Source organism: Lepisma saccharinum, chromosome 5 (assembly GCF_977018435.1).
Source record: "Lepisma saccharinum chromosome 5, izLepSacc3.1, whole genome shotgun sequence".
Taxonomy (NCBI): Eukaryota; Metazoa; Arthropoda; class Insecta; order Zygentoma; family Lepismatidae; genus Lepisma; species Lepisma saccharinum.
In genome coordinates this window covers 7,206,632-7,227,982 of record NC_139233.1, presented here as the reverse complement: position 1 = coordinate 7,227,982, position 21,351 = coordinate 7,206,632, and the positions used below count along the sequence as shown (strand labels likewise).

Sequence of the window (21,351 nt, the reverse complement as noted above, 5' to 3'; positions counted from 1 at the left end):
CGACGGTGGAGATGAATTGTGATAAGATTAAAAGTATGAATTGAATGATTTGGTTTACTTTACTTCGCTATTCGCCACTTTTGGCTAATCGTAAAGATCAGGATGAGTGATCATATTATGAAATTGATGAAGAAACACTCGCAAAGAAAACCCACGGCGGGATTCGGGAAAATAGATGAAGCGACAATCACAAACACACATGGACAACACAACACATACGCTGGCTGCGAATGCAGACGCCAGTGCCTCGTTAGTCTGCAACAATGCAGTCCAGGCTGTTCTACTTGGAAGTGAGGCTGATGCTTGGGTGATGTCACAATGTAAATTGGAACTGACACAATAAAAAAAATGAAAATGAACACGAAATTTGAGTGACTGAACAAAGTTAACAGTGTTGCTAAATCTTACCTTTCAGTCTCACTTGCATCTCCATGGACTGGCCGTCCCTGGCCACGATGTCCTTGAGGCCGTCCACATATTCCGGCGGCTCCCTGTCCGACCGGTTGGGGTCGTCCGTGTCCAAGACCTCCAGCTTGGCCGAGCAGCTGCAGCGCCCGGCGTCGTTGAGGGCGACGCACGTGTAGACTCCAGCGTCCTCCGGTTCCACTTCTACGATCTCCAGCCGCGCCGTGCGACCGTTCCAGGTTGGTATGACCCTGGAGGACCTTACGATCAGTTCGCCGTCCCTGGAAGAAAGGTTTCTTACATTAAGTTTATTGTTGCTAAGAAACTTGCAGATATTAGGCCGTGTCCAAAAGGTGCAATACCGTACTTGAAGCGAGCATCCTCCAAGTATGGTCTTGGAGTGCGGTCTTCAAGTCGTGGACTGGAAGTACACGTAATTCGAATTGCACTTCGACTGCAGCGCCAAATACAATCAGTAGATAAAACTGAGTACTCGTTGTTTTCCTCTAGTTTTAAACACTTGTTTTTCACCATAGAAATCACATAGTATTTTCAAATGTTCGTACACATACATTTCCACACATTAGAAGAACTATAACCAACAACTTGCTGGCCAATAACTTATATCTACCTATGTTGCCGGCTTTCTACCTCCGTGATTTTAAACAAATGAACAACGAGTGCGGAAACCACGTGACCTAGTCGCCAACCCTCTCTACTGTGAGCTGTGCACTTCTGTTCTTGGTGCTTTCGAACTGTACTAGGTGACGTCATTTCCGCCAAGATCATACTTCAAGTCTGTACTTTGTACCTTTCGGACAGAGCCTTTGTCTCGCCAGAATTCGCGATTAAAATTACCCACGTGGCGCTAGTGTCGCTTCCAATATGGCCGCTCTATGTAGGATAAATCTTTGTTTACGTTCAGCAGTATGTACGAAATAGTAGCGTCTTGTCATGGCTGGTATGGTAGAAACGTTTCAATTACGCGATATTTTTAAACATTGCGAATACGATGTGAATTCTAGGAACTCGAACGAAGGTGAAGCTGTGCTGAGAACGAAGCATTTAATTATGATAGGCAAAGAATAACACTGAAAACGCAGACGAAACTAATGTATACGCACTGGTTCTTCGAAGATGTGTATCATCTGCACCTCATGTTGTAACTGGGGTTCTCGAAAATTATTTGAAAATAAAGCATTGAAAAGCTGGGGCAGGAGAAAATTGCGAACATATCGTTGCAGTTCTTTCTCGAAAGAGGAAGCCTGGTTTAATAATGATATTCACGATTTCATGACCAGGCTAACCATACTGGAAAAAGACACAGCACTGAAAGAAACAGCAACATTAGCATGTCAGTTTTATTTTTTTTTGTTACATTTGACACTAATTCATTCTCAAACTACTTTCATCTACTCTCTTAATCGACTTGCACCTGTTCCAGATTTCACACATACATAATACATGGATGATGGATGCATTGGGTAAGACGCTTCATGAGTTTTCGGAAAAAAAATAATTTATTTATAAAGTACAATTTAAAACTTTACTTTCATGGTAATATATATTTATGTCTCGAAAAATAAAGTGAGCAGACCCATGCATTCTTCGTAATTTCCTTTCCGAATTACAGTGTCATCCCTCATGCCAATCTTCTGTCAATCATTTTCGTTTTGCCTGATTTATTTACAAATTTAATTTTGTTGATTCCACGGGGAGGAAACACATGGAAATTTTCCATTTGTTCTGACCCATAAAACTATTTAGAGCACAAAAAAAACTGAACAGTAGATCTTACTCTTTCGCTTATTCCCCATGCTTTAAATGACTTCTCACAACGTCTCCTCCATAGAGTAGTTCCTGAAAATCCCACCTGATGGCATATCTGTTAATTTTAATCGCGAATTGCTTCATAAAAGAAGTGAGGAAAGAAAGTTTGCAAAATATAACGAAAAGTAGTTTCTGGTAGCCAAACACTGTAGGAATTAAACTTTTGGCTTTGGGGGAGGGACGGATGTACACTCAGTGGCGTATTTGGGATTTCATTTCGGGAGGTGAGTTTTTATGTACAATGCAAATTTGTGTGTTCCCAGTCAGTAAATTAAACTATTTCCTTGCGGTTGTAAGTAGCTTAAAACATTCCTTCTAACCGAGATCATTAAATCTTGTCGTAACATTTACACGTAATTTAGAAACTGTTCTATTTATATTCTAAGATCTAAGAATACCAAAGGTCACAAACTAGTAACATCGAAAACTTGACCGAATTTGTTATTTCCAAGTTCGAACTTAACGTCCATCTAACTTTCCTACAAGTTTCTTGTAAAAACTTAATACATGTGAAATACTCTGACAATAAAGTTCGGTGAAGGATCCTGAATATCGAAAGTAGACGAATTCTTAATGAAACCTACCTTACTGTCCTTCGAAGTGTTCCTCTTCCATGGCTATGCACCGTTGAGAACGGCTGTACATGTCCTGGAAACCTTTTTAAAAGTCTTCTTTCGGGATAGTGTTCAAGACCCTCGTTCATGGTTCATGGTTTCTCGTACACGACAAAACTCGTCCTCACACAGTCACTATCGTCCGACAGTTTCTGGCTAAGAAGGGGGTGGTGCAAATTGACCATCCACCATACTCGCCAGATCTGAATCCTCCATATTTCGTTCTCTTCCCACGCCTCAAAATCGCTTTGAAAGGTCAGAGATTTGAGGATATTCCGGACATCCAACGGAACGTGACGAGGGTCTTGAACACTATCCCGAAATAAGAATTTTCTAAATGTTTCCAGGACATGTACTGTACAGCCGTTCTCAACGGGGACTACTTCGAAGGACAGTAAGGTAGGTTTCATTAAGAATTCGTCTACTTTCGATATTCAGGATTGTTCACCGAACTGCCCTGAAAACTTAAGTGGAAAACAGTCTGCTAGAATGAGATGAACTCTCTGTTGGCTCTGAGTTGCAGAATGGTGTCCTTTAATCCATAAGGCTGCATACTTTACGGCAGAGAAATCTTTGATGACTGGACTGTTAATGGACAGGAATAATTTTTCAATTCTGTTCGTTACATAGTTCGGAAATTGTATACTATATGCTATTAATTCCATTTTCTTTGAGGAGGATAAAAAATTCCACGCATGAAAATTTTCGTTTGCCCAGGATAATTTATTTTTGTGGAAGGGAATCCCCGGCATATCCCCGTTTTGATTAACATTATCAAATTCAGTAAATGTTACCTTTTTTATGATTACCCGAAATTATGCTTAATAATGTCCGAACATACATATTTACTGCGACCAAGTACAAGAAGAACGTATTAGATTCTATGACTTCCAGGTCGTGGAACATTTTGACAATATCCCAACTCTTCCATGGCCATTATTTTAACTTACTCTCAAGGTTGGCTACTCTGACTCTTTCCAAGACTGCCAGGTCATAGAAAACAGTTTTATTTTACAAGAAGACACAGAGTCACAGAGTGCTGGCTGACAAACTCACCTGTACCACTTCGTTCCTGGCGCCGGGGAACCTCTAATATCACAGGCTAGGGTGGCTCTGGCGCCAACCCTGACTGTTGTCCCAACCAACCTTCGGCTGAAGGCGGGGGAGGACCTAGGCGATGCACTCCACGCCCTCACGCCACGCGCGCGTTGACCTCCACGACCTGAAAAACGCAACATGAAATTTATTATGAATGGACGTGAAAGGCAATTGATGATATTGCATCTTTCTCAATTGCTCGAATATACTTATAAAAATGTATAGCATGAAATAATTGGTTGAATAAAAGCAATTTCTTTGGGCATTGCTATGCATTTTCGACGGATGTCTTTTTTTTGGAAAATGTTACGTCATTTTGAGCATTGTACATAGGCTGTCGCAGAGAAGGTGAGACAGATTTTTTCCTGGCTTGGCAACACTGCCTATGGTTTCGGCACTAGTTATGTCGTGTAGGATGACTCATTCTGTTTCCGTAGCAAGTTGTCACATGTTGCGAAACCACGTTAGTGAGCAGCTGTGTTGATTTACGTGGAACGTGTTTCGTTTACCCCTCCAGGTTTTTGTGAATAACATTGTTTTTCGCGATGAGTATTCAAGATGAACAGCAACATGCCATAAAATTTTGTTAGCGTTTAGGGAAAAGTGCTGCGCAAACATATGCAATGTTTCAACAGGCATATGCCGATCAAGACAGACTGAGTAGAGCCACAGAGTACCGATGGCACAAGTTGTTTGAAGATGGGCGCGAATCAGGCGCATCCTAGACAAAGACCGTCCATGATTAAAGAGACGCTAGTGAATACGGTTGCATACCTCGCAGGCTATTTTTATTATATGGTAGACATTTTCCCGCATCCAGCATACAGCCCGGGCCTTGCACCCTTCGACTTTTGGCTATTTCCACTTTTAAAGGCCGCTTTACGTGGTCGCCATTTCATGACGAACAAAGAAGTGATCGCAAGTTTTCTTCAGTTTGCTATCTGACGACGAATTTTCAAAGACATTCACAAAGTGGCAGGAGCATATGAACACTTGCTTAGCTGTCAATGGTGCCTATTTTGAAAAAGATGTACGTCTACTCGATATGGCTGATTCTGAATAAAAATTTTGTTGTTTGTAATGTTTTAGTTTCATTTTAATGATTCTTGGAGGGGTCCATGCACATGCTTGTCTTTTAACTGCTACGCAGTCACGACTTTTTGACCTATTGCGCTCATTTTGGTCTCAATCGGCAGCTAATGAAACAAATTTTCACCCTAGTACATTTGCTAGCCAATGGAGATCGCTGTTTTCCTATACAGGAATTAGTCTCACCTTCTCTGCGACAGCCTTTGTAAAATAGTTTTTTGAACGGCAATGTAGCTTTTTCTTATATTTTGAGATTTTTCTATTGAATATTTCTTCTTGTTACAACATTTTCAGGAAATGAAGTAGACTTGTATCGTTATTTTTCAAGTTTATCGCGTTTGAATGTATCTTACTAACTACGAATTAAATCCATATTCATTGCTACTTCTAGTATGCTTTAATTGTTTCAGTGGAAGTAGAGGGGATGTTCTACATGCAAAAGTCTTTACAAGGAGACAATAGATTATTTATGTTTGAGAATCTCCGCCAAGTGTTTTCTGCTTATTTAATCCAGATTTATTGTGAAAAGAAACAGCAATTTGTGTTTTTAATAGAAATATACGGCTTAAATTATTTTTATTGTAAAGTGATTTCAAAATGCACGTTTGTTACGTCTGCATTAAGGATCGGCTGAACCTTTGTCCTTACGTCAGGGCAGCTGTTTCTCAATTTTCCTCTCCTTTAGAAAAACAGCTGTCATATTAAAAATCTGAGAAATTGCGTACTTAGAATTCCTTCTAGAGTATTCATATGTATTTTCATGTCTATTATATAGAGATATTATCAATAGTTGTGTGGCTACGTAAGTCTATTGAGCTTTTGATAATATCCAGGACAAGAACGAAAGCAAACCACATGAAAATTCATGTGAATGCTCTAGACTAGAAGCTATTCCAAGGTCCGCTTCAGACGAAAGCATTTTCGTTAGCATTTTTTGTTAACATTTGTGCCATGACCAATAAGCTACCGTGTAAATTGAGAAATATTATGGCATTTCTCAAGGATAGGCTCGGTCCGTAGCATTTTTTGTAGCGTAACCAATCAGAAGCGACCTCTAGGTCACGAGTGCAGTTGTAATGGCGGCCGCGTGAGATGTGAACAACGTATCACTTCACACTTTTAAACGACGATAACTATTCAACCGAGAAGAATATCGCTTCGTATTAAATGGTTTTAGGTAGAGAAGAATGGCACTGATTAAATACATACTTTACAACGTTTACTATACACGTATGGAAGAATAGTTTAGCTTTTTCAATTGCACACAGCATTGACGGTGTAACTCGACGTGCCTTTCGTGCTGTAATTGAAACAGCTAACCGAAATGTTCCATACAATGCTTTCGTGTAAAGTACACCCAACGGCGAAAGAAACAGTAGGCGAATTGTCCACCACCATTTTCATTCCGTCTGAATTACACGATATGATAACAACGAATTGAAATAATGACTTCAATAAGCAAAGAACAATGCCTGCTTCGAACAACATAGTTTATTTCCTTAAAAAAACACAGGATGTAAAACAAAAAAGTAATGAAAATAGCTGTGGATAATTTGCCTACCATTATCTTGGATGTTGACTGTACTATCTGTTATACGATTTTTGGAAGCATTTACGTAGCATTTATACTAGCAAAAATGTTCAAGGAAATGCTTTCGTCCAAAGCCGGCTTAAGTATATGTAATTTTTCAGATTTCGGAATATCCTAGCGTTTTTCAAAGGGAGAGGAAAATTCAAAAACATCTGCCCTGACGTAAGGACAAAGGTCGAGCAGAGCCTTAATAGTGTTTTTTACAGGAGGCATAGTACGAGTGTATTTTATTTGTACATATATCGCAAACAACTATTTCGTGTTCCTTAATAGCAAAAAAGGTGCAATTGTGGCTCAATTCGCTTAGAATTTACATCAAACTCACCGATGACGTCAAGACGAGCGCTGGCTTCCACTCTGCCCACTTCATTCTCTATGGTGACCCTGTATAGACCGGCATCTTCCACCGTGACCTCGGATATCTCCACTATTCGGATATCGTCCTTCTCGGATATCTTTATCCGGGTCGTCGGGGTGAGGAGCAGCCCGTCCTTGTCCCACGTGACCCAGGGGGTGGGGTGGCCGGCGATGGCGCACTGGAACCTCACCGTGTCACCCTCCTCCGCCACCTTGTTGTGCGGGACTGCGTAGAACTTAGGGGGAGCCAGTTTCAGCCGGATCGGCTTCAGGGCTTTCGTGATCTCCTGCTCTCGTCGTCCTAAGGCGAGAAATAAAGCATGAGACAAGGTGTTTCACAAGTACTAGAACTAATTCGCCACCAAGACTTTACATGTATATAATTGGTGAAATATGCACGTAAGGCAGGCGGAAAATGAAACAGCAAATTTGATGCACCAGAAATTCAACGATTGATGCACTAAAGTGTGTTTTCTTGGCCTTTGCAAGAGTCAAGTTTACAGTGTGATGCATTTTTTGTATCATTTGTAAATGTAACGACAAAGTTCATCATATGATGTAAGAGTGTATTTTTTTCTATGTCGAGATGTCCTTTAATGCATCAACTGATGCGTTTTTTGATGAATCTTCCTCGATAAGGAACTACAGACTTCATGTATTTTGTTTCAACTAATGCATTTACTTTTCTTGGTGCATGTTGACTGGATTTATTCCATACGATGTGAAAAGTCAAAACTCAGGATTTAAGATGTCATAGTGGGGGGGGGGGGTGAGGGGGCAAGAGGGCCCTCGCCCCACCTAATTGCCGCCAATGGGTGTGAATTTCGGTAATAGAACGAAAAGCGCCAACAAAAGTACAATATTAAGACTTCGTATCGTTAAATGTATGCTATTTAGTGTATGTTATAGCATAATGTATTTGATTACATTAATGTGCATGTGCGCGTAAGAGCGCATGAACACGTCTTTCTCGAACACTAGAGATGCAGGATCTTTTTTCGGGTGGGACTGCAATTGTAAAGTTGGATATTACATAGTGGGCCAGGACACACAATAAAATATTTCGTTTTTACAATTTTAAACCTTCGTTTTAAAAGTTGTTCAATGACAAAAATGGTAATCTGAGGCCATTTTCGGGGAGGTGCATTTACCGCTATGTTTTTCCTTTTAAATTTATTTACGGCTTTCATTTGATATTGGTATTCTCAAATTTCGAGGCTGTAGCCTCATCAGCTTCCCCTTGAGTACGCCAGTGATCTAAACTGTATTACTTTGGAACGAAAAATCATACTTATTGGCCAAGTCTAAGAAAATTAATGAAAGCCTTAACATCGCCATGTAAAGCAAGAAAGCGCATTGTACAATTTGGCTACCAATACTTTTTTCCGCCGGACGTTTACGTACAGTCCTATACAAAATATAACAAGCAAGCTGTCCATCATTATATTCGCCCACTTCGTTTTATGTGGTGCGAACAGGTCCGGAATACATATGGCAAGGAGTTATACATTTAAGGTAAAGTCAGATTTAAAATATATTTTCTTTTTACATTTTCTTGTCCCCTTTGCAGATGGAGGCCTGGTTTTGTAGCCCCTTTCCCTAAACCCTTTAGTAAATCCGGACCTGAATGCGATATTTCCGAAACATAAATAAAAACTTCACTGAAGCAGTAGTCAACTTCTGCATCAGCATACGTACTAACCTTCTCCTTGATAAGCACGCAGAATATATATAAAAAAGAAAATAAGAAAAAGAAGAGAGAGAGAGAAGGAAATAGTTATAGAAAATTTGCCTGATATCTTCGACACCTGTGGCATGCCAGGGAAGGTGGGAAAATAAATGTTTTAGCTCAATCCACAGAAATTGTTGACTAACAAATTCGTCGATTTCTCACAGAATTCCTCAAATCCAGAAAAATTATTGGTTTCGAAAATTATGTTATCAATAGAGCCCGGATATTCAGGTACTAAAAAGTATTTAAAATGGCAGGCAAAAAGCAACGAAAAATTAAAAAAGAAGGCAGTGTATGTCGAAAAAAAGGCAGTTAAGTTTCAGAAAGAGGCAGTGAAAATTGAAGAGGCATTAAAAATTGGAGAGAAGGACTTAAATTCATTCTTGCTTTTCTATTAGCGCTAATTTCTTATATTCCATCATTACTTATTAGCATATTATCTCCCTCTAGGCAATTATTAATTTATTAGAGGTATATAAAGATATGAGAAGTTATAGCTAACCCGTGAAAGTTTTAGATAAAGTTTCTGTAATTTCCTCTCTTAAATTATTAAATTTTTTAATGATCTTTCTTAAGTAATTTTTAAAATTAGCCCAACAATGCTTCTTAAAGCTTTAAAAATGTATTTACAAATAATAACTTGAATAACAAGGGTTATTGAAAAACGAAATCAAATAGAAGAGAAATATAATTTAAAAAAATGCCTTGTCGGAATGACAAAAGAGGCAAAAAAGGGGGGAAAAAGTTTGAAAAAGGCAGCGTAAGGTGAAATAGGCAAAAAAAAAAGGCAACAAAGTATTGTTCAGAATGTTAAGAACCTTCGGATCGGTGTACTTTTGTGTTCAGTTTTTGTCTACCAGCGTCGGAAACGAATAGGTATTTTGCCTAAAATCCGGGCTCTAGTTATCAACATTGTAATATATTACAAAATATTTTTAAAAAGTTCAAAATTTCATGCAGAACAGAAAAAAACGATAAAATCCTTGCAAGAATATTATTAAAAAAAACTCAACTATCAAAGTGTGAAGTTAGCATTGTATTATAAACTCTATTGGGTGTTAAAAAGTTAACGTAAGGAATTAATGCAAGACACTGAAAATCAGTGCACACATCACAGGAAGTGACACAGCTATATAACTACCTTGAGCATGCTCTGATCGGTAATATCCCATATCACCTGGAAAGAAAATAGCATCTAGGATAGAGAAAAAATAGATAATTCAACTCTGGCAGGCGGATAAAACAGTTCAGAGGTTTGGAACATGTTTACCTCAATTACCATCTCTTTCCCAAAAGAAACAGACAATACAGACACATCTGTAAAATAATACAGATATCTGTGCAGCAGACTTTCAGAATCGGCCCTATTAATTATTGACCTTTCCTTGAACCTGCACTGCTAAATCTTTCTACGGAAATACGCGTAAGTCTCGTATTGAAGTAAACATGAAGCAACTCTTATCACAGGAAATAAATGTGAAGGTCAAAGTGAAGTTTTGAAACTTGCGTAAAAGAAAATGTATGACCTGAGCTGGGAAAAACAAATATTAAAATATCTGTGTTACTTCGAAACATCGATTAGCATTATCAATGCTGACTGAATCACGAAATAACTGGACAAAAGTATGGACGTTGAGCGCCCAGAAAACTAGATGCGACACTAGCGCCGCGGTTTGGGACAGAGTGAATTAACGAAGAGTAGATCAGAAACAGGTTCTCGTTGCGAAAACCCGTTCTTTTGGCGTTTTGATTACCCCTATTTTGTTGACAACTCTGTCCAATTGACGCTTTCAAAGCAAAGCACGTTCGAATCACATTTGCGCACTGCAAAATAAACTCTCATCGCATTTAACGGTCTCTCACGGCAGCTTAGAATTGTTATTTTGTACAATCAAAGTTTTTTACAATGCAGGAATCAGTTAATTTCAGCAATTTGCCAAAGCAATAGACATTTTTTTCGCCACTTGCATTTTGAACTGTATTTGAGAAACACATGGATGAATCGTTGCCAAAACTCCCTGTTTTATCTGCGTGCATCTAATTCTATGTATATCAAAATGAAAAACACGGAAGTAAACAAAAGGGTTCTAAAAGGTTTCTTTGAGAAAAGAAAACTATTTCTAATGAAAAAAACTTCTAGATTGTAGTCATCCAGATTACTTAAAAGTCTAAATCTAATTTCAATAGCCCTATTACAACATTAATCTGGCATGCATTTGCTATTATCAAATTTGAAGAAGAAATCGCTTCGTGCCTTATCATTAGGTACTGTATAGTAACTATCATGCTTCATAAAATTTCCAATTACTAAAAGAGCAAGCCTGAAAACATCGGCATTTAAACGAAAATTATGTATTTGCTAGTCTCAGTGTTGCTAAGTACTACCATTATTAAAATAAGCTCTTCCATCAAATTCATCCAACAGCTCCCAGTTGTTTTTATCAAAAAGGTAACATTCAGGTGGGTCAATTACAGGTAGTGAACGAGCAATATGGTTTTCGAGTTTATAAATTGAAGAGTAATTCAATCACGAAGTAATTATTTTTTTATGAAATTAGGTTCGAAGATTCTTAGTAAATAATGGAGCAATATATTGTACAATAGGAAAGTAAGATATCTAATCATCAACTATAATCCAAGGTGAATACTCTTTCGGAAGAAGCAAGATATTAAACAAAAACCTAACCATTTATATATTTAAAGCAGAGGCGTCTCCTGAACGCATGCGTCAATTGTGGGAAAAAGGACAGCTTGCTCTGCGACGCCATGAATGAGCATTTCTACATTCTAATTTCTTCATATAGGAGAAGTATTTATTTTACACGAGAGCGGGCCACTAAGATTATATTACATTTCTTTGATCTAAAGTGACGCATGCGTCAATTGTGGGAAAAGAATTATTACTTTCTTTCACTTCAGATCCAAGAAATGTCATATAATCGTAGTTGAGTGCTCTCGTGTAAAATAAATACTTCTCCTATATGAAGAAATTAGAATGTAGAAATGCTCATTCATGTCGTCGCAGAGCAAGCTGTCCTTTTTCCCACAATTGACGCAAGCGCAGCATGCACCGCATGCGTTCAGGAGACGTCTCTGATTTAAAGTAATCTATGAGACACAGCAATTGTAAACTCTTTGATATTTACCGTTGATCATTGCTATAAATTTCCTACTACGAGCGTATGTTCTGAAGTTATTCCTTGTAAATCTATCAACTGAAATTGCAGATTTATGTTTTAATGGTCCATGGAGCCCGCTTTTCAGAAGTTAGTACCAGCCTGATTATGTATGTATGAAAAAAAGGCAAAGTTGTCCCCTGTAAATTGCACTGTTCCATGGTTGAGCTAGGGCTCCACACATTTCCGATCCCGACCATAGCTACTGGAAGTGATGTGATTAGCACCAAGATCCGGCTGCATTTAGCTTCCTCCCCTTACTACCGAAGATTGCTCACATTCATTGTACACATTCATTAGAGTATGAGTGAACCCCAGAGGAACTCTACAAAGGTACTTTGCATATATTCACCGTATGTATTTAGACTTATTTCTAACCAAAAACGTGGAGTTTCTCTAACGCAAATAAATGCAGGAAAATGTTTTCAATATGATAGATCGACAGCTTAAAAACAGCAATATTCGCGTACTTGCCTTATATGGGTACAAAACATTCTCGTTTACGCATCATATGATCCTGATAACGTTACCAAACTTCTCCCCTTAGTTTCATTCTTGAGTTGTGTGCGCATGTTCCTGCACATCTAACTTGTTTGACGCACATTTCGCGACATTACAGACCCCATAGAGCAATGGGAAAAATTGAGCTCTTGTGTGTCAGTGTTGCAAACTGCAACAACTTAGAGCTTAGTGATAAGATAACTTACGCGTCAGTGAGGGAGATTTGCTTCGAGACGGAGTTGACCTCGGGGTTGACCTTGGAGTGGAACCAGCAGAAAGGAGGCCTGGCGGTCTGCAGAGTTGCCGACTAAGGAGGTTTTCTTTCTCTTCAGGAACTGAAAGGAAAATACCAAAGTGTAAATGGAGGACATCAGTTACTCAACATACAAAAACATCAGAAAGGACATATATGACTTGGAAAGTTTCAACTCTATGATTTTCATTTTGTTCAAAAATTAAACTTCAAATTCCCAATAATACCATGCTGAAGTTTTATTTTCGTACTTTGGCTATTTTGTATATTACTTACGTCGCCATTTTTCAACTTTGGTAAAATACATTTCTAGTCACTATTTCTGCTGTTTTATCAATAGTACTGCAGGAAATATTTATTTAAAAATATTACTGATGTTAAAAGAAAATAAAGGTCTTTGTCATACAACAATAATAATAATAGAAATAAACACTTTAACATGCAAAATATCCGTGTGTACTTGGATGTGTTCGCTTTAACTCCAATTCAAGGTTATCACTTGAGCAAATGACGTAGGCTGACCTCCAATTACTGTTGAACAATCCAGTGATTGTCGGCTAATGAATTGTCCAAAGACTGCAGTTGGCACGCTTTGTAATAACGTGTGGCTACCAATTAAATCTCGCTGCTCAAATTATGTGCACGGTTGAGGGTTACCAATAATTTCTCTCAGCTCTTGCAATTCTTTTTGAATATTGTTGCACAAGTTTAATGTGTATTTTTCATTGCATTACGTGAAAGATCGTTGAACAGTGACATCAATAAACCAATCATTTGAGACATGTAAGAATTAATATGGATATAAAACTAGACTACTTGACGGTACAAAGAAATCGAGTTGAAAAAACTCCCACAGATGGCAGAACAATCGATTAACTAAATCATGATTATTACTTACACTAATATTCAGTATTAGGCTACTTTAAGTAAGCTTATAATGGGTAGGATTAGTTTCTACGCGAATATTAAATCCGAATATATATAGTGGCAATTTACACTAATAAAGATGGTTAGAGAAGTAATATTAGTTTGCTTGATGAATGGGATTAAAGTTGATTGCCCACAGGGTTCTCATTAGAACAGTAAAACAACAGAGTGGTGCTAGAACTTTCCGGTAGGTGGCTCTAGTCAACGTCCCATACTAACAGATAGGGAGTTTGATATCACTGATTTTTAATAGTATGCGATTGTGGTTTTTGTTTGTGAGGCCTGGTCAGCATTTTTAAATCTTAAAAATTTAAATTTTAAAACACATGCATTAATATTTTTCCTTTTTACGAACATATTCGAACATTTTATTTTCAATTTAAGTCAGAAACCTTGAGAAGCGGAATAGTTTGCTTTAAAATGAAATTTTACCGATTCAAGTGTCATCGTACAACAATGGGTGTTCATGTTTGATAAAAAAAAATTACGAAACATTATCCAAGGAAAGAGATATTACAGATATTTTTTTTAATGCTTTTTTTTCTTCTTGTAAAAAACCTGTTTTCGCCGGACTTGAGCATAGCAACAAACCTCCCAATATTGCAATGATTATAGCTGCCTCCCCATAATCAAGAGTTCCCGGTTTAATTTCCCAGTGGGTTCACTTTCGGTGATTCAAATCCTACTTTAAACTACAAGTTCTCAGCGCAGCCTCCACAATCACTGGCATACGCAGGGGCTAGAGCCACCTCAGAGATTGAGAAAATCAACATTTTCAGATAAAAGCAGTAAAGAACTTGGAAAATCGAAATGGAAATTAGTCTTAAAATGACCCTTGATTGCCATTTTTGAGAGAGGAATGTTTTTGATATACGAAATATCTTATTGTGCATAGCGCCCTCTAGAAATCAGCTATGTACAGTCACGGACACTGCCGGGTTGCAATGAGTGCATTGACTTTCAATGGAATCGTTACAACCCAGCAGTGTCCGTGACTGTACTATCAACCTTTTCAATTCCAGCCTCTTCAGAAATAAAAATCCTGCGTACGCCAGTGCTTCCAATGGTTGTAGGGTGGGGCGGGGCGATAAGGGGAACGCAGCTAGGACTGTTCGATACCGATTTTCGAATATCCGAATATATAAAATATCGATGTCAATAATACAGGTATCGACGATCGCGACAATACCGACACATTTATATCTTTCAATTTAAAGTTTCGTCCCTGCCCTCTTCTGGAGCTCTCGAAACTGTGCATCAAACAGAAAAATGTTATTTCAAAGTATTTTGTGTTGTGTATATGGTGTACATCGAGGCGAGACCAAGAACGAGACAATCATTTACAGCTTGAGACAGAGCTTTTGCCAAGTATTGTCGCGTATCACATCGATACCATCTCCTTATACTTGGGCACACAAGGGTAACCAGCAAGTTCCATAAAATAGGAACCTTGTTCTTTTTATTGGCTGTTCCACGTATTTGCTTTCCATCTTAATCAGAGGCAATCTATCATCATTCATCTCCCAAGTTCTGTCTCCATAACATCCTTATTATTGACTTAACTTGTACGTAAGGAATGCTACACCACCATACGTCGATATTTTCGACATCGAATATCGACATCGATATTTTCGATATCGAATATCTACATTTTCGATATCGATATATCGAAATATCGCACAGTCCTAAGCACAGCAGGCAACCGGGGAGGTGGAAGTTCCCCCCCTCCCCCGGCTTCCGGTCTCCTCCTAGCACCATCACCGAAAATAAATCAAACTCCTCTCTGACACGATTTTTGCCAAGCTTGTATAAGAGTCAAAATCCGAGGCTAAGCGTTGACAAAAAAACCTGCCCACCAGCGACGCACGATGTCGCCACTGAGGCTTCCCGGATCGAGTCCCGTCGTGGGCATGTGTCCTTGGCGAATGTTCCCGTTACGGAATGCTCAGGTACTTCATTGTTCACCAAAACCAAACAATGAACGGCTGCACTCACCGTCAACAATGAGACAGGCGGAAGTGGCCGCCCGACCCAAATCGTTGTATGCCACACAGCTGTACTCCCCTTCGTCTTCTGGGTAGACCTCTCGGATGGACAGACGGGCAACTTCACCGTCGAAATCGGCGTGGAAGTCGCCTCCCAGATGCACCAACTGTTGAAAAGAAAGGAAATTAATCATCTTGCATAAACAGAATCTAGTCACTTGGTAGTGACACTTGTGTCCCCTTGTATTCAGGTTACAACCCCCCCATCCCCACCCAAATTCTCATCTCAATAGCTCCGGGTTCGAATCCCTGCCTGGACGTGAATGTTCTTTGTGACTTCCCCTTCATTGATTTCATTCCTCATCGTCGCGATTAGCCAAATATAGCAGAAAAGCGACGCCAAATAAAAATCAAATCATTTCAATACTAATAATAATAATAATAGTAGTAATAATAATAATAATAATAATAAATGAAAGCAAGTTTACTATTACGTATTGCAAAAAAGTGATCTCCCTCTCCATTTCCAGTGGCCATACACATGTCCAAAGTTTAATCCAGTCTCGATTAGTCTGACATGCGACAATAATTTTTTAATTACTACTAGCTGATTGGCCGGCGTTGCCCGGGAATTTATTTATCCCGATCTTCTATTAGACAGGAAAATAATGAATTCTAACTATAGTGTAAAATGAACTTGGAGTTGAACGGCATTGGGAGTGTCACTATTCATCTTAGCGACCCCGAAAACTATGGATTCCACACTAATATCGGTCGTTATCGATTATTTTTACATGTCACCCCTCCCACCCCCGCATCCCTAGGGGCGCCAGGGATGTCTTACCCCCATAGTATTTCATTCCAGATTGTAAGTCATATGTGTACTAAGTTTGGTTGAAATCGCTCCAGGCGTTCGAGAGTTATGCCGGAACAAACGTATACAGGGTGTTTCCGGGTTGATGATACAAACTTTCAGGGATGATTGAGAAGGGCACATGTATCAATTTGAGATAAGGAACCCTGGCCCGGAAACGACTTAGTCGAAAGTTATCAGCGAAAATCGGTGTATGAAGATGTAATACTTTTATTACCTGCACAAGTTTCAGAAGCTGCTACATTCACAACAGTTGTTCAAAGTGGCGTCCCCCAGCTTCGCTGCAGGCATGACATCGTCGCACAAAGTACTGGCGTACCCGTTTGAACAACCACGGGGTCTTCAATGTCACAGGCAGCGAGAATTCTTGCCAGGAGATCCTCCCCAAGGTTGTTCCAACGGGTACGCCAGAACTTTGTGCGACGATGTCATGCCTGAAGCGAAGCCGGAGGACGCCACTTTGAACAACTATTGTGAATGTAGCAGCTTGTGAAACTTGTGTAGGTAATAAAAGTATTACATCTTCATACACCGATTTTCGCTGATAACTTTCGACTAAGTCGTTTCCGGGCCAGGGTTCCTTATCTCAAATTGATACATGTGCCCTTCTCAATCATCCCTGAAAGTTTGTATCATCAACCCGGAAACACCCTGTATACATACATCCATTTACACACACACACACACACACACACACACACACACACACACATATATATATATATATATATATATATATATATATATATATATAGAAGATTAAAAATTCGATTTTAAAGCAGCAGCGATACTGTATACGTTTTTTTCTTTATTATTTTTTTCGAATTCTATTAGTCTTTTTAATCAGCTAGATTTGACTTATTCAGTACTAGCATATAATAACTAGGTATGTTACTTTTGATGTATGTAAGACTAAAAGCTGTTTTGGATTGTTATCTAAGATGTAAAATCAATTAATTCAAGCATAAATGAAACCCTATTGCAACAAAAATGACAGTAATACTAGTAAATGACTTTATAGTAATACATCCTTCTTAACTTCTCTAACTGTATTTCTTCTTTTTCCTCTGACAGTTTCCTTTCATTTTTAGACGACTTTTAAATTCACCAAAAAAAAATCACGTAAAAGCCCGCGCTTTTAGTTGGAAGTTTCGAAGTGCGGAAAGCAGTGTTGCCACGTGCCTGATTCTTTATCCAGTCGTAAAAACACCTTTTGCTGTCTACATGCACCTGCTCAGTTCAGGGAGAGGCATAGAATGGGAGTCCCCATTCATTTCCTAACCTGCGGCTACAGTTATAATGGAACCGCCGTACTAACCGGTGTGCAATCACAGTGCAGAACGGTCATTTTGACAAAATCCTGTTTCCCTAATGTAATGGTTGCTTTGGGAAGGGGGAATTTTAACGTTGTCACTTCTTGCCCAAGAGATGGGCGTAATTGGCTGTGTGACCCGGTTCCCTCGCAAGTAAACGCGTCAACAGAGGGTGACTGCCATAAAGACGGTCTCCGCTCAGGTTCTTGCCCGACGCACTTATAAGCTTAAGCACGCATTTGGCTCCGAACCGTTGCTCTGAGACGTAAGTTTGTCAGCGCAGCATACCTCAAGAATTTCCCGCCACTATGGCAACTGGACTAATCTGATTGGTTCGAGTGTTCGTGTGAATCTCCCTGCCTTCCCATGCAAAAAGAAACAACAAAATTTCAAGTTGATTCTTTCATCGCGCGGGATTTAGAGGTGCTATCACCCGATAAAGCCCAGTGTGCACTTGGCCTAAGGAAACATGGGTAGATTGCGAGCACTCACCCTTCCTCCCTTCTCCCATCTGATCTCTGGCGGTGGCGTCGCCTGCACCTTGCACTCCAGCGTCACTGCATCCCCGTCGCAGCAGCGGAGGTCCTTCAGGGGGTGGGCGAACACTGGGAGCGTCTGCACTTTCCTGCAACACACCAAAATGTCATCAAGACACATAAATAAAGGTAAGGGTTTTAAACATAGGAATGGTACATACTCGGCCTCGTAAAATTTCGTTCAAATTAAGAGACCTATTCAAGATGACGTCATTCGACCATCTATTCCTATTAAAACATTTCAACGTCCTCCCCCCCCCTAGCACATTCATACGGAGGCGCCACGAATTTTAAAATTTAATCATTCATCCTACACGTTATGAGAAAAAATGTTTGAGTTTTGTTATTGGTTCTGAACAGGACGGGATTCATAAAATTTAGACCCCCTAGGTTATCCTTTGCTTTGGGTCCTGAGGACATTATTATTATTATTAACAGTTTTGTTATCATGGTACATCACTTCCACTAATTGCATGCTCTTTAGACCAACCTAAGTCTCTCAACACCTGATGGGGTCGCCTCTGGTTACCATAACCAGAACCGAGCCAATCAGTGCCTCAATAGCAGGTCGCAGCTTACAAACCTTGGTGCATTTAATCTCTCAATATGGAAAAAGACAGGATCTTTCAGGTAACACATTTATTCAATATATTCAAAATTATGGTACTTACAATCATTAGCCCTTCTCCTGATGCACCTGTATCACACAATTACATCTATATGTAAGGAAAGCGGGAATCACTCTGCTCTATATCACACGAAAAGGTTTATGCAACACACAAAAACATTCCAAGTAACACAAAAGAACTGGTGAAGCTTTCCAGCCACTGCACAGACTAGGCTTTGTCTACCATGTGCCTCATTGACCACATGGATTTTCAGGACACACTGTTTCTCACACCCTCACACTCCACGCAACACAAAAGAACTGATCAAGCCTCCCAGCCACTGCACAGACTATAGACTTCCTCTTTTGAAGTCATGTGACTGCTGGGAGAGCTCTGATTTGTTGGTGTGACCAGCAGTAATGGCGGTTGCCCTGCCCATGTTGTTGTTGTATGTCCGCCATCTTGGAATAATCCCAGAATGGCCGAATTTGTTTTGGGTCTGTAACCTTGTGAGTCAGTGATAATTAACAATATTTTGAGAATGGCTGACCATGTGCTTGGAACAATGGTTTAGCCATAAAAGAAAAATGTAAATTTGGAGGTATTGTATTTTGTTTCACTTCTTTATATCTGCATATATTTGGGGATTGAAGTAAAATTTGTACATAATAAATTTAATTTGCCCTAGTTTAATTTGTTGAGGATTAAACTGCCTAAAGAAAATCAAAAATTGTAAATTCATGTTTTGTACAGCCTGCTCTAAGGTTGGTTGTACTCTGTATTAATAACACTTGTAAATTTTGAAATACACATCTGGTTGAAAATTATTCATTAAACTTCGATGAAACAAAACTGTTAGATTTTACGAGAGAAAACTCCCTTAAAAATTGTTTTTGGCATTCATGGCTTCAAACTGATGAATGAGAGACTCAAAGTCAATTTCTTGCAGAACTCTAGCATTCGCTGTAAAGGATGCCAAACTAGAAAGTCTGCTATCAGACGCTTCATTTCTGAGGGGAGTTTTAATTCTTTTGAGAGCATCAAACGACGACTCTCCACTGGCATTTAATGGTAAAAAACTCACAAAACTTCTCATAGCAATGTCATGATTTGGTAAAAGCACTGTTAAATGTTTTTCAGAAATATGTTTTAAATGGTCACCTGCCGAATTCACTTTGGTAACACTGTTAAGCCTTCTTTCCACGTTAATAAAACAATAAAATGCTGACAAAGGCAAAATTTATTGTATAAAAAATATACCCTCAAAACGCAACGTTTCCACCCTCTAACAGGGTCTTCTTCAGACGACGATTCACAATAAATTTTGCCTTGGTCACCATTTTAATGTTTTTTTCATACTTTGCTTCAGTCAAGTGTAAATCTTTTAAAAATTCTTGAAAGTGCACACGTTCTACAGTTAGCTCATGTGTAACATCGTGTGGATATTTATCGCTAAATACTTCAGCATTTTTTCTTAAAGTCTCCCGAAGAAAGGAGAGGTTATCCAGGAAACCAATTCTGCACCTAATTCTTACTAAAAATGTATTGATTTTTATGCTCGATTTTCTATAAAAATCAATCACTCTCATTTTTGTGCGGTCTAGGATAGTCTAGTGGCAGATTGCTGTGGCAAAATCCCAACTATGATTGTGACTGCTATACAAAAAAAATTGAAGGTTCTGGCAACACTTACCCGTGTTTAACAGGCCTATGGTTCATCATCTCCTCCTCCTTCCCCTGACCTGCAACGAAAAATAGAAGCGAATATAAACAAAAAGAAAACAATTACATTTGTTTATAATTCATATGTCCACTGTTTTTCAAAAAATCAAATCGTGCGTATTATTGCAAACTATTGAACTACTTTATAGGCTTAAATGTGCTGTGTGATGCATAAATATTATCACGCAAATTATCCATCACCATGTTTATTCTGTTTGCTTTACGCAATGAGAGCTTCAGGAATTGAAACAAAACGCTAAACATACTCCTGGCAACCTTTGCTCCGTCATACGTAAAATCCATTCCTTAAAACACATAGGATGCATAAAGTAAAAAAAAAAAAGTAAAAAAGTAAAGTGCTCCCCTGTGCATAGCACCACGCCATGAAGGCGTATAGGGGGTGTGGGGGTAACGCCCCACACTTTCTTGATCCGGTCGTGAGTGGGGGTGATATGATCAGCATCACGCCCCTAACCGCCTTTACCCCCCAGGGTTTCCCCCAGGTACCCATGTTATTCGACACTGGGTGGGCGCCGGGGCCGCTTCCAACGTTAGAAAAGTTCCCGGATTTGAACCGGCCGGGGATCGAACCCGGGACCTTTAGCATGATTAGTCAGACGCGTTACCGACTGAGCCAAGGATGCATGAGAAAATTAATGAAGAATTTGCCGAACGATACTTGTGCATCCTACTGTACAGTGGGATCCATGAGTATTACCTTGCAAATTGTCCATGGCTAT

The 21,351-nt window shown here is 39.2% G+C and overlaps 1 protein-coding gene across 6 annotated transcripts in view; it reads right to left on the bottom strand.

The window, feature by feature from the left end:
- The window catches only part of LOC145987634 (uncharacterized), a 529,186-nt gene that overhangs the window by 98,977 nt on the left and 408,858 nt on the right, over window positions 1–21,351 (bottom strand). For 5 of the 6 annotated variants that reach the window (XM_083122088.1, XM_083122085.1, XM_083122090.1 and 2 more), the window contains 8 exons: window positions 20,583–20,631; window positions 18,238–18,370; window positions 15,569–15,725; window positions 12,600–12,728; window positions 9,858–9,893; window positions 6,953–7,285; window positions 3,906–4,071; window positions 409–686 (listed from right to left, as the gene is read on the bottom strand). In XM_083122088.1, the coding sequence (XP_082978214.1) occupies window positions 409–686; window positions 3,906–4,071; window positions 6,953–7,285; window positions 9,858–9,893; window positions 12,600–12,728; window positions 15,569–15,725; window positions 18,238–18,370; window positions 20,583–20,631 (1,281 nt within the window). The remainder of the gene's footprint in view (window positions 1–408; window positions 687–3,905; window positions 4,072–6,952; window positions 7,286–9,857; window positions 9,894–12,599; window positions 12,729–15,568; window positions 15,726–18,237; window positions 18,371–20,582; window positions 20,632–21,351) is intronic. The other variant, XM_083122086.1, reaches the window with a different exon arrangement.